Genomic DNA, 13,957 nt, shown 5'->3' on the forward strand with positions numbered 1-13,957 from the left:
AGACTTCTCAGTCGGCCCCGGAGGCAGGCAAACCAGAGCGGCTGTCCAAAGCAATCTGGGCAACAGCTCTGGATTTGCCAAGGAGCGTCTTTAGATGCCGAGGAATCAGATTAGGCTAAAATCTGTAGCTTGGAAAAGGACCGGTTTACACGGCACCCAAAGCCCCCACCCTGCCCCACTCTTCAGAGGTTCTCCGAAGCCTCACGCCTGCTCGGCTGACCCCCCCCCCACAACATTGTATGCTGAGAAGGAAAACTGGAGAATGCTGGACTGCCAGCGTCACACTTCCGCCATGAAAACCGTGGGAGAGGGAGAGGCCACACAGCAGCCCTGGCTGAACACAGCTTAGGCGCTCGATCTATTTGTGGCTCAGGACTCCGTCTCTCAGGATTCCTGATAATGCGGGGTGGGCGGGGGGGGGGGGGAGAGATGCAGGCTGCTCCGTGGCATCTGGCAGGGGTCGCTCTCTTCTTCCACTGCGTCCTCTCTGGTGCCCAGTAGGGATAAGGGAGCGGCCGCAGGACCAACCATGCATGCATGCGTGGGTGTGTGTGTGTGTGTGTGTGATAACCCCCCTCCCCAGAGCCTCGGTTGGCCCTCCCAGAGTCCTCCGCCTCCAGTGCCCCTTCAGACTCAATCTCGTCTTCTGCACCACAGAGAAACACGGGCGAGATCAAAACAAGCCGCTTGGCTCCGGGGGTCACGTGGCTGGCAGCCTGCTGGAGAACTGGACCCCCGCGAGAGGGAAAGGGCTGGCCCTGGTAAACAAGGGGCACTGCAGATGGGGAGCCAGGGGGGGGAGGAGCGGGAACAAGGGATGCCCCCGTCACTTCCACAGCGGTGCCCGTTTCTCCATTGTGGGGGGCACCCAGGAAAGAAAGGAAGGAAAGACGAAGCAGAACACACACTAGCGGCTCTCCAGTGGCTGCCTTCCGCGGGGAAGGGGGGCCATGCCAGGGCAGAGAGCCGGGACAAGCTGTGCCAGGCAGCCCAGCCAGGGAGGCAGCGGCACGTGCGGGCACACCTGAGCAGGAGGCCAGGGGCTCGGAGGCCTGAAGGGAGAGGGCGCTCCCCTCCTGTGGCCTGCCCTCCTTCTCAGAGGAAGGTTCAGCACAAAACATCAGCGACGTTCTCCAGATTTTGTTACCGAGAAGAGACAAAGGCCAAACATGGAAAGTTCCACCCCAGCGTTCTTTTTTTCTTGGAATAATGGACTTGACAGCAAACCCCCCCACCCCCTAGCTTGGTGTAGTGGTTAAGAAGAAGAGTTGGGTCTTATATGCCGCTTTTCTCTACCCGAAGGAGTCTCAAAGCGGCTTCCAGTCACCTTCCCTTCCTCCCCCCACAACAGACACTCTGTGAGGGAGGGGAGGCCGAGAGAGCCCTGATGTTGCTGCTCGGTCAGAAAAGCAGTAAGAGTGGCGTCCCTTCCATGTGCAGCCAGCTGGGTGACCTTGGGCGAGTCACAGTCCTGTTAGTGCTCTTCTCACAGAGCAGTTCGCACAGAGCTCTCTCAGCCCCACCTCCCTCACAGGGTGTCTGTTGTGGGGAGAGGAAAGGGAAGGCGATTGCAAGCCGCTCTGAGACTCCTTCGGGTAGCGCCAAGCAGAGTACAAGAAAACCGCTCTACCTCTACCTTTCTTTTGCTCCCAGGTGGTATATTTGCCTGCACGGAAAATCTGTTGAGTTTGTCCACTGTGAGTTTTTACCACCTTCCAAAAATGTCCTCGCGGGCGCAGGCACAGAGTCCACCTAACCCACTACCTCCCAGCAACTCTGTCAGGGGGCAACCACCAACATCCTCCCACCTTAGGGTCATGAATTTCCAGTTTGCAGGTTAGAGCGCCCCCCGCAGCCTCCCGGCCCCCTCCACCGTCCCCGTGTCCCCCCACAAGTCACAGCCCCACTGCCGCTCGCTCTCTCACCCACCCGCCGGTGAAGATCTTTTCCACGTACTGCCGAATGAACTCCCGATTGGCCGCCGTCACTTCGTCCTTGGCGGACTCCGTGCTCTGATTGGATGAGTAGGACTCCGAGGAGGACCGGCGGTGGCTGCTCCAGCCGTGGTGGCTGGGGGAGTCCGTGGTGTCGTTCTCGCTGTCCGCCGACTCGGTGGCATCGCTCTCCTCGGCCACGGCAGCCGCGTCGTCCGTCGGGGGGTCCAGAAGCCCGCAGTCGTCCGGAGCAGGAAGAGAGGGCGGCGGGACGGAGTCGGAGGTGTCGGTGGTGGACGGCTCGGAGTCAAAGTCAATGAGGTTCCCCACAGGGACGTCCACGACCTCCATGGCTCCGAGGACGCAGGCGGCTGTGTGGCATCCACCGGCACGCTGGATCGTGGCTCAGCCTCCCTGTCACGGGACTGCGGGGGCCATTCAGAGTCGGGCGGCAGAGAGGATTCGGGGACTGCAGCCGCTATAGGCCCCGCATGCCTCCTCCTCCTCCCGAATTTCGCACAGCAGCTGAAAAACAGAACACCTGGATTCAACAACTTCTTTCAAGGGGAGCCTGTCCTACCTCCCAGGGTTGTTGTGATAAAGGATGGCCGGCAATTCTGCTGGCTGGAAGCAGCAGGACAAAGTTTGGGTCCAGCAGCACCTTTAAAACCTGCAGAGTTTAATTCTGGGGATGAGCTTTCGTGTGCCCTCACCGTTCTCGACTCCGGCTCTCTTAACGCGATTAATTTCCTCTTTTTTGCTGCAGGATTTACGTTCACTTTGAAACAGCACCCTAGTTTATGTCTGCAGCAGGGCCCTGGATAGAAAGTGGGTGCCTTCACTGCATCCCCCACATGCAGGGGAGGGCTGGCTGCAGCCTACGGGTGGCCTTGGCACTCAGGCTCATGTGGATGCAGCGGATGGTGCAGAAATGCAACAGGGATCATATTCCAGGCCAAGAAGGCCTTCCCAGGAGACCCCAGAGAGGCAACCGGGCATTCGGCCACTCAGGAGAAGCCATTAACTTAGAGGAGTTAACTTTAATATAGATCAAAACCTCCACCAGGGAACTGGCAAGACTCATTTGTTTAACAGCAAACGGAGACCAAATGGACCCTTCATGGCACAACTTCTGCAGGACCGTCTCTCCCGGTATTGAGGATTCACCGTTCCTCCTAACAAAACAAGGCAGCTACAGACATCGCTGATTTCCCAAAGGCAGGCATCCAGACCTGTACTGCCCCTGATTCTTGAACAGCATCTCGTGGATCTATTTTCAGAAAGCTTTTTTGTTCCCCAAAGTCTCGGACCCTCGAGTGTCAAAGCAGACCGGTGTGTTATGGGGGAGGTCCCAAATCTGGAGATATCCCAAGGAAAACACAGTTTATGGCTTCTGAAGGCTGAGCTTTGAAACAGGGGATGTGCTTAGCGCAAGCCTACCTTACAGGGCCGCTGTTGCAGTGGTTAACAGAGGCGGCTTCTACTTTGGCAAGCCAGATTTGATTCCCCGCTCCTCCTCCACATGCAGCCAGCTGGGCCACTCACAGCCCTGAGGAGTAATATCAGAGGCCTCTCAGCCTCACCCACCCCACGGGGGGTCTGTTGTGGGGGGAGGAAAGGGAAGGCGATTGGTTCTAAGCTGCTCTGAGACTTCTTCGGGTAGAGAAAAGCACGGTCTAAAAACCAACTCTTCTTCTTCTTAAGGATGACCATGACAATATATGGGAATTGCTTTCCAATGCTGCAAGCCCTATACAAATATTGAATATTATTATTAATAATAATAATAATAATAACAACAACAACAACAGGGGATGCAGATCAGTGTGCCTCACACCAAGACAGATGGTTGGGCCACCCGCTTGCCTGGACTGTACAGTTGACAACTTCCAGGTGGGGCCCGGAGTTCTCTTGGAATTAAAACTGGGTTTGATAATCTCATATCCCTCCACTCCCCAAACTGGGCCCTGTCACAAGATCTCCAGGAATTTCCCCACCCAGAGTTGGCAACAGACCTTTTCCTGCTCTGCCACCCAAGATCCTTTAACTAGAGACGGCACCTGGGTCTTCCCGAGGACTAAGACCCTACATAATGCCCCTTCCCTCTCTTGGCAAAGGGGAGGTCCCCTCCGGTTCAGGCCCAGAACAAGAATCTTCCAGCTGCTCTGTGCCGCCAGCATTCGGATGCAAATGGCAAAGGGTTGGCTTGTTACAATAAAAAATAAATAAAACGGTATCTAGTTTTCCCGAAGTAGTTTTAATTTACTATTTATAATCTGCCTTTTTCAGGGCAGAAGTCAACACAATCCACAGAGAGAGACCTCTGAGCAGCAACACGTCCGACGGTGGAAATTTGAATCAAAACAAACCAGTATTAGACATGATCCATTAAACAATGCAGAGAATGGTTATTACATAAGCAGCAGAGCACGTGGTGGGGAGAGGAGAATGCATGCAGCAAAGAGATACATGCAGCATCCCACAGGCCAGAGGTGTCCAAACCGTGGCTCTCCAGATGTCCATGAACTACAATTCCCATGAGCCCATGTAGGAGAGCCACAGTTTGGCTAGCCCTGTTGTAGGCACAGTGGCCCTGTCCTCAGCATCATCCTTGGCAAAAAGCATCTTCTGGACCTGGTCCTGTTTTCCCCTACTCCTGGGATCTTTACACAAAAGCCCTTCACGGTGCAGTTCTCAAGGGCAAAACCCACCCCCAAACACACGTTAAAGCAGGGAACAGCCTGGCATCCGTCTTGATCAGGTTTGTGCATCGTTATATTTCAGCCTGTACATTTCTATCGGGTTGTGAGTGTCCTGCACAGGGCAGGGGGTTGGACTAGATGACCCAGGAGGTCCCTTCCAACTCTACGATTCTATTCTTCGAATGGGGGGGGGGGGGGGAAACTGGTGCAAAATCATCCACAAAGCTTCCTTGAGGAGATAGCAACTGGAACCCAAGTTCACATCCAGTGCTATGATCACAATACCACACTCATCTCTCAGTAATCCGTCTCTCTGGGGATTTTTATTTCTTCCAAACAGCGCTTGCAAATGCAGTCACCCCCCACAGACACCCTGCCTGCCGTTAGATGAACAGAGTGACTGCGTCTAAGGCAGCCAGAGCATTTTAACAGCCAAGTAAGGATTTGAACCCAGGTCTGGCACAGTAGCTGCTGTAGAGAAAAGCGGCATATAAGAACCAACTCTTCTTCTTCTTCTACACCACGCTGGCCTTGGATCAAGGGCTGGCAGCGAAAGCCTCTGCACACAGCGCAGAAACAACATAACGGGCAGACTTCCTAAACAGGCCTAATGGGAAAACCCACAACGGCTCCCGTCAGCAGCAGTTTCCGTAACGAAGATGGCAAAATTGCTGATGGGGGAAGGCCGGCCGGGCAGGAGGCCTCCTTCCAAGAGAGCAAAACAGCCCGGCTGGAGACTCCCAGGGAGGGATCGAGGAAATCGACCTATTGGGGGAACACACAGCAACACAACCCGAGATCCGCCTTCAGGAAAAGATGCTTCCTGAAAAACAAACACATTTAGGCAAACCAGCAAGCCCCCCACCCCCACCCCCCGCATACATGCATCTGCCTATTTTGCATGCCTGATTTTGCTCCAGCAGGTACGGGGGGGGGGGGGGGGAATTGATGCAGTTCACTGCAGTTCTAAGATCGCCAACGGCTGGAGCTCTCTGGGATCAAAACTGCTTCAAAATGGACGCTCAGGAAGGTGGACTCTATGGCATTGTAACCAGAGGAAGCCCCTCCCCTCCTTAGCCCCCCTTCCCGAATCTCCAGGGATTTCCCAAGCCAGAGCTGGCGACCGTTCGCAGCTGCAGTCCTTGTGTCCTACAGAATCACCTCCTGCCTCTTCCTTGGAACTGACCCCCCCAGTCAGGAGGTCTAGAAACTTGGGCCTCCTTTGTGTGCATGTGTGAATTTGTGGGGCTTTCTGGTGACACCACATGTTACAGCAGCACTGCAGAGGCATTCCCTTGGGGAATCAGTTCCATGTACAAATTCCGCCATCAGCTCCCAAGAGATGCTGAAAGGCATTTCTTGCACCGGGAAACTTCTTGTGCCAGAGCTCGAGGGGGGAGCGGGGGACAGACGAGGACACATTTTTCTAGGAAAGCTGCAGGGTTCATGCGGAGAAATGTTTCTAAAAGGAAAAAAGAGCATTGGAGGGGGGTGGGACAAAAGGAGACACCATGCGCTGTCAATTTGCTTGGATTCTGAAAACTGACTCTTACCCTGATGTTACTGCTCAGTGAGAACAGCACTATCAGGGCTGTGATGAGCCCAAGGTCACCCAGCTGGCTGCCTGGGAAGGAGCAGGGAAGCAAACCCAGCTTGCCAGATCAGAAGTCTGCACTCTTAACCGCTACACCACAACGTAAAGAAAACTTTACAGACATTTATTTTCTTTTCCCACTTCTTTTAGGACCCTTTGCCTCTCCCCACTTACAACGACCCTTTTGAATGGGAATCATAAGTAGGAGAGATGCCCTCTGCTCAGCTCCTGCTTGCCTAATTATGGTCTCAAAGCTCACCAACGTCCCACATGGAGACAAGGGGGCATAGATGCTCTGAGGCCAGTACATGTTGCAGTGAAGCAAAATCTACCCAACTGGTGCATGGGCAGGCAGGCGGGTGGGAGAGACACTGTCTTGCAGAGTGCCCCAGAACCACTGGACAGGTGACCCTCCACAAAGAAGCCAGAGTCTCAGGACAATCCCATCTGGACATCCCCCTTCCCCCTTCCCCAATCGCTTCCTGCCAGGGACTTTGACTGCGGAAGCATCTAAGTTTAGCTTCTCAAGTTCACAGTTTTGTCATAAGCAGATGCTCGGTTCAGAGAAGTGCCAAAGACATTAAAAATAACATGCAGAGCTGCAAGAATGAGCAAACTCCCCGAAGAAAACCAACGAGGCCCTCTGCATCTGCGAGAGCCCTGGGTTCGAATCCTATTTCCGGGACAGACAAGTCAGACCAATCTCGGGGAAAGCGGGAAGGTTGGCTAGGAAGACCGGGTCTTTGGGCAGGGAGGGGTAAAGAAGATCCGGAGAAAACACTGGCCAAATGCAGCCTGGGCACAGATTATACGTGTTGCTGGTCCCCTAACCTACGTCTACCCCATCCATCTGCTGCGGAAGCTCAGCCCAGGTCAAAAGAGCAGCCATTTTATGCAGCTGATGTGCAAAGATGCCAACTCCCTCGCCTGCAAGGAGTGCTGCAAGATGGCTTCCCCCGTGAGCCCCAGCTATAAACTGAGACGTCTGTGCCTACAGGAACCAAAATCCACCAGAGATTGTGACCCAATCCCCTGGCACTCAGGCTGACCTCCAAAGCAGCTCAACGGGGACAGATGCGTCTTTCTCCCGGCCAGGCATAAAAACAACCTGAGAGGGATGGTGTCCGGCCAGGGCGTGGATGGGTTCGACCCACTGACACCAAGAATATGGTCCCAACACCTATAGGGCTCCCCCGGGCTTGTTCATCATCATCGTCATTATTAATGACAATAATTTAATATCAGGCCACACTCCTGCAACCGTTCAAAAGTTCTGCACAGAAGATTTCCAAATTCACATTCACTACTTAACAGTCAATCACGATCCTCAGTCATCAGAGGAAGGATCCTATTTTCCCCAAATAAACACAGCTACTAAACCAAGTTCAGTGTTTCTTTTTTTGTTAATTCCGCAGGGAGCTGTTTGTTCCAATAATCAATCCAATGGGTCCGTCACTGAACAAAATGTCCTTTTTCTTCCCACGATAAAGTTGCTTCAACATTGAGATTTTTTCCACATCTCTTCAAGGTTACCCTATAACTTGAATGGGGGGAAGGGGGGATCCCCCCTCCCGTTTTCGTGAACTCTGCCCAACACGATCCCTGTGCTCCGCTAAAGGCTCCAGCCACCTGCAAATTTGGGTCCTTCACATCAAGAACATCTCCCACCCACCTGATCTTTTTCTTTAGCCAGGCTGAGTGACAAACACGTTGAGGAACTCAAACGCTTGTTCCTCTGTCCTCATAACAGCACAGACAATGTGGGGTCCTGGTTCGAGTGTCAGAGACTTGGGTTCGAATTCTCACCTTGCCATGAAAGCTAGCTTGGGCCAGTTGTGAATTCTCAGCCTAACCAAACACACAGGTTCCGACCCACTCACAGAATCCTGGCATTTCACTCTTTCCCCATCTCTTTGTGTTGTTTTCAAGCTGCTGTCAGCCTTGGGATTTTCCCTGCAAACTCAAGCCATTTGTTGGGACTCTCGCTGCTGATATTCTCTTGGAGAGAGAGAGAGAGAGAGAGAGAGAGAGAGAGGCAGGCCATCTGTGAGATCAGCAGCTGCGGGATAAGTGATGGAGCTTAAATATATTCCGAGATCCTTGAGGAAGCTGCACGCAAAATGCACAGGGGCTTTTCAGTGTGTGATAAATTTCCTGTGGCCCATCGGCATGTCCATGGACATCTGGAGGACCACAGGTTGACGATCCCCTGATCTACAGGGCTGCAAGAGGCCAGAGCCCTCAAAGCAGGATCACACCCCCTGAAAGCCGTATACGAATGAGCCTGTTGGGCCGCGCAATGCGCCGATTTCGGGCATTCTAGGAATAAAAAGGATCTGAACGGGGAACCTTGGTTCAAGGGTCCAAAAGCGCGAACTGCATTTTATCTTTGGGGTAGTTGGGGGCGGGGAGGGTTAGTTGGCTCGCTGGCAGCTAAATGGGGCAACAGAAGCTGGGAATGACCTTGATCAGCAGCCAGGGAAGAGCTTTCATGAGTCACTGCTAGCCTCTTCAGATGGATCAAGACGGGTCGCTGTGTTAGTCTGTATGCGTTCATGAATCACTGCTCACTTCTTCATGAGGGGCCACCTGCATCTGCAGAAGTGAGCAGAGACTCCCGAAAGCCCCCACCATGCCACAAATTCTGTTAGCCTTGAAGGTGCTCCTGGCCTCTGGTTCTTTTCTCCTGCTGCCGACAGACTAGCCTGACCGCCCATCTTGCGCTGTCTCCATGGAAGGCGCCACATTTAGCCCCAAAGAACTGAGAGCCGTCAGCCTTGTGGTCAAAGGACAGAGAGACTCACATTCTGGCTGCATCTGAAGAAGTGAGAAATAGCTCCCACCCTGACACAATTTGCATTAGTCTTTAAGTTGCTCCTGGACTCTTGCTCCTTTCTACCCCTTTTATTTATATTCTTTTGATATTTAATTCTAGCATCAACCGCCTTGAGCCCTGCAAGGGAGAATGATAGCCGATCAACATTTTAAATAAAAAATCCATGAGCAAACTCCCCCCCCCTCCTTTTGAGAAGCTGAACCGTCTCCCCTCCGAAGCGAAAGATGCGTCTTCCTTCCCCGGCTGGACACTCACGGCCTCTCCCTCTGGCCCCCCTCTGCTCCTCTGCTTTCTGCAGCATGCCCTTATTACCAATAATTACAGCCTTTCATGCCAGAGGAGGGGAGACATGAGAGAGAGGCTTTTCAGGCAGCAGCTGCTTGTGTCAGGGACCCCGTTATTTGCCTTTGACAGGACCAGCCGCCTTCCAGCCCTCCCCCAACCTGCCAAGATGCAAGGATGAAAGATGAAGCGAAGAGCCACGGACACCAGGAGGGAGCGGAGAGTCTGGAAACTGCACCTCCTTCCCCATCGTCCAGAGGAACGATCCGGGAAAGGCAATTGCAGCTCTCAATGCCATCCTCCTTGCACAGAAAAGCATGCTGGGGGGGAGAAGGAATTGGGGGGAAAGGCACCAGGAAAGAGGAACAGCAATCCAGCCATTCCAGGTCTTAAGTGGCACCAAGGGAGCCCATGCTCTTCCCAACAACTCCCCCCCCCCGCCCCTGCATTTACCAAAATGGGTAGAAACTGCCCTTATGCCACCAAGAACAGGAATGGGGAAATGCCACCCACTCGGAAAAGGCGGAGTAAAACGGTGGACAACATATAAACAGAGGAAATGAGAAAGGAATGAAGAATGACCGGAGGGGGGGGGGATAAAACCAGAAATGGTGCAGGAGGGGAAATGTCACAGATGCTAAGCAGACAATGGTTTTATCGGCATCATTCTATTTACATCACAGGAAAGGGAAAAGAGAGGGGATGACCACCTGAAATTCTATAATCCCAAAGCTTTTAGGTACCCCCAATGCGTCCAAGAGATGCCACAGGGTGGATTCTGTTGGCCAACATAGGCTGAGGTTCATCAAGGACACTGCCTGGTCTATCAAACGCATTACCGGCATGAACTCTTTTTTTCTTATTTAATCTACCTGCCTTAATAAAATAAGCGCTTCTCAGATCTCCAGCATCTACTGAGACGGTGTGGATGGCACGGCTGCCCAAAATGCAAGACCCTGTGCAACGAATTAACCTTGAAACTTTACGGAAACTTAAGCACCAACCCGAGCTCCCCACTCATCCCCTCTCCCGCCCAAGAGCCGTGCAATGAAAACAGACTCTGCTAAATTCACCTGCTAGTCCCACTTACCTTTAACAAAATGAGCTCAGAGGAGATTGGCACCCAAAGGTCTTTCAACTCCAAAACCCAACAGGATAGGGAGGAAAGGGGGGGGGGAAGAGAGAATTTCAGAGCAGCTTGCTGAGAAATCCAACTAACATAATTCGTTCACCGCTGGAGCATGCTGCACATCGCAATCCTCGTGCGCCTTGTTCAGAGGGAGCCACACGCACATCCGCACATGCCCTCCCCAAGCCCCACAGGCCCCCTGCTTCCCCCGCCCCCTGCTTCCCAGAGAAAAACACCACGTCCAGGGACTCTGTGCAGAGGGCTTTTCACCCCTCCCTGGCAGAAAGAAGTCAAGCCCCGCGCTTCCTCCTTCCTCTTTGCAGGAGGCACATCAGGAAAAGTTGTGCTGGCAGCGGAGGACACGTGTGGGGCGGGTCACCTCTGGATCAAGGGCCCGCTTGGAAACACTCCTCAGGCAGGGCTGAAGCGGATTCGAAGCTTGCAAAGGGGGCTAATTTCACTCCCCCAGCATTTCCCCCCTGCTCTCCTCAAGCCAGCTGCAAACCGCAGGGGACCTCTGCATCCACCGCAAGCATTTTCACTGCCCCCGCCACCTTCGGACGGGGATAAAAATAAAGCAGAGATCTCCGTTTCCACTCCTGGCTGACATGTGAACACACTTGAAGCTGCCCTGTACTGGATCAGAATCTTGATCCATTAAAACCAGTACTGCCTGTTTGGACTGGAAGCCACTCTTCAGGGCCTCAGGGTCTTTCCCAACACCCCCTGCCTGGTCCTTTTAACTGTAGTCCCTGCTGGGGGTTGAACCGGGGACCTTCTGCAGGCCAAGCCGATGCTCTGCCACTGAGCCACAGCTCCTCTCCCTTTGATTCTCCAAAGCTGAAGATCTTATTGGACTCAAATCTCGCCGGTCCCCTGCAGACCGACAGGGCTCCCCCCTGAAACTGTCCAAACGGCATGCCCATTGAGACAGAAAGCCCGACAGACTGTCAACTCAGACAGACACACCAACCCCACAGCAGCAGCAAGAGAGGGGCCAGCTGCAAGTGATGGGCCACGGACCAAGCTCTTGTGAGGGGCAAGGGGCAGATAACCCAGACTGGGATGAGCACCCCCTGTCCAGCGCAATGGAGTCACGGCACAGCCTTGGGCAAGCCACACACGCATGTCCACACACGTGATGCCTCAGTCTCTCCATCGCTAAAACCAGAACAGAAGACGCCAACGGCACAAGGTAGTGACGAGGTCAGGTGTGGCCACGGAGAGGGTCCGTGCTGCTGAATTCTTACAGGCAGCCATGCAACAGGAAACACAAGGGCAGCCGGTTGAGGCTCAGGGAGGTCCCGCATATGGTGAGCCCCCTGCAGGCTTCCAGGGCAGGTCGCCTCTGCAGTCCCTTTGGCCCAGCTGGCCAGAGGCCTTCCTACTTTTAACTTGGGGGGGGGGGGGAAGGACCACACTCTAAGCCCCGATCAACAAGGCAGGAGCCCCCTCCTTGCTCTGAATGCAAACACAACCACCTCTCATTTTGCAGGGGGGAGAGGCTGCAGAGAGATCTGGTGCAGCCACGTCAGAGGGGGAGAATTGTACTCCCGGTGACTCACGTTCAGTGACATTTAAACAGAAAAAGAAAACCTTATCAGGATGTAATGGAGCGGCACCTGCTTCCTTCTTCCGGGAGGAATCTGAGAGGGGCCTTTGATCCGCCCCACAGGCAGGAGTGCTCCCGGCTGCCAGAGGTGCTCACGGCTCACCTGCAGGCTCCACTGCTCTGGGGAAGGAGGGGAAGGTAAAATCCCACAGCGGGCAGGGCTGGATATACAAATCAGAGAATCTGGGGAAAGTGACAAGGGCTTATTCTGGGGCTGCTCACCCTCCGCTAAAAAGCCAAGTGGCAGCAAAGCTGAGAACTGTAACAGCATTCTTCCCAAGCACAGTGTGGCACTACTAGGGAGCCAGGTTGGTCTCACGGTTAGAGTGTCAGATTCGGATCTGGGAGCACCAAGTTCGAGTCCCCACACTGCCACCCAAGCTTGGGCCAGGGGCCTACTCTCAGCTCCAACTGTGGTGAGGTTCAAATGGAGGAGAAAGGATTACGCCAGCCCCCTCCGGTCCCCACCAGGGAGAAAGGCAGGGTCCAAATGAAGTCAATAAATAAATCCAAACAAAATGGCAGAGAGCAAGGGGGAGACAGCCCGCTTCCCACTCCCCCAGCCCCAGATCCACGGGGAAATGAGTGCTGTTTGGGCAGCAAGGTGCATGTGGTGGAGCAAGGCTCAGAGCACGCACCGGTTCATTTGTGTCTTCCACTGGTCCCTGGGCAAAGGTATCAATGGCTCTTAATTAAAGGAGCCTGATGCAGATTCAGCCAGACTTTGAAATGCAAACACGAGCGATGCTACGTCACACTACGCCCTCGAGATCCCTGAGGATTCCTGGAGAGCGCCAGTTTGCCCTTTCTTCCACGCGCCACTTTAGAACATCAGTGGCTTCCAAGTGCTACATTTCCCATGCCTCCGAGGTTCTTTGGCGCTCTAACCTGAGCACATTTCAGAAACAGGGAGGGGCCTGTTTATCCAAGTTAGCTACCGGACTGCTGCAGTTCATTGGAAGGTTCGTTCGGGGATGCTTCAAATGTGTTTTTAAAAAATCTAGAAGGAGATACAGTCTCAAGACTGGAGACCTGGCTTGGGGCTGCAGAAGCTACCCAAAATTTGACAGACAACACGTTGAAGTATTCCTCCCCCCCTCCCTGCATTCGAAAAGCCAATCCCCAGGGATCTGGAGAGCCTTGACAGCCCGACAAAAGAAAGCAATCTAGAACAATTCGTCCAATGTTTACTCCAGGGAATTGCACCCCGCCACAGAACCTTTCCCTGCTCACCTAGTTGGGGCCACACCCCGCCTCTCCGCACATCAACCTTAGTGCTACCTCTGGGAAATTAACAGCAACAGTGAGCCGGAAGAGCAGCCCGTGTGCCATTCCCAGCGCTCCCTGAAACTTTATAGGCTCATAAAAATAATTACGTGCGATCAGATGGGAAATGAAGAGGCAGCCGGTCAAGGCGCACCTTCATTTGCAAGCAGCGCGATGAAACCCAGCGTGGCTGGAAGGGCGGCATAAAAACCTAAAATAAATAAAATAAGTAAAGGTGACCCAGCACTCAAACTTTGTCCCCTTGTAACTACAGGGCCCCCACTGCATTTCCATCATAGCGGCCTGGGGAAAGACCGGCCTTCAGCCCAGGCCTGTTCTGCTTCAGCAAGCATTAGCTGAAATATTTATAGTCCATCTCTCTATATAACGATATTCAAGGCAGTTTACGATAGGGAACAATACTTTTAAAAATCAATAAAGCCTCAAAGAAGAGAACCCGTAAAAACAGAAACATGACTGTGCATCGCTTTAAACTGGGAAAAGCCTGGCATATCCTAAAACCAATGCCAAGGGTGCCTTTAAAACCACAGTCACAACCAGGCAAGGTTACTCAAAACACCCCTTCGGAGCGTCAGGACACA

General features: G+C 53.4%; 1 protein-coding gene across 3 annotated transcripts in view; it reads right to left on the reverse strand.

Annotated features, from left to right (window-relative positions):
* KIAA0513 (KIAA0513 ortholog) overlaps positions 1-13,957 on the reverse strand; it is a 39,978-nt gene that overhangs the window by 15,514 nt on the left and 10,507 nt on the right. For 2 of the 3 annotated variants that reach the window (XM_077310988.1, XM_077310985.1), the window contains exon 2: positions 1,930-2,459. In XM_077310988.1, the coding sequence (XP_077167103.1) occupies positions 1,930-2,285 (356 nt within the window). In that variant the 5' untranslated portion in view covers positions 2,286-2,459. Of the gene's footprint in view, positions 1-1,929; positions 2,460-10,438; positions 10,607-13,957 lie in introns of those variants that run through there. The other variant, XM_077310986.1, reaches the window with a different exon arrangement.

The sequence above is a fragment of the Paroedura picta genome, chromosome 14, assembly GCF_049243985.1.
Source record: "Paroedura picta isolate Pp20150507F chromosome 14, Ppicta_v3.0, whole genome shotgun sequence".
NCBI classification, from domain to species: domain Eukaryota; kingdom Metazoa; phylum Chordata; class Lepidosauria; order Squamata; family Gekkonidae; genus Paroedura; species Paroedura picta.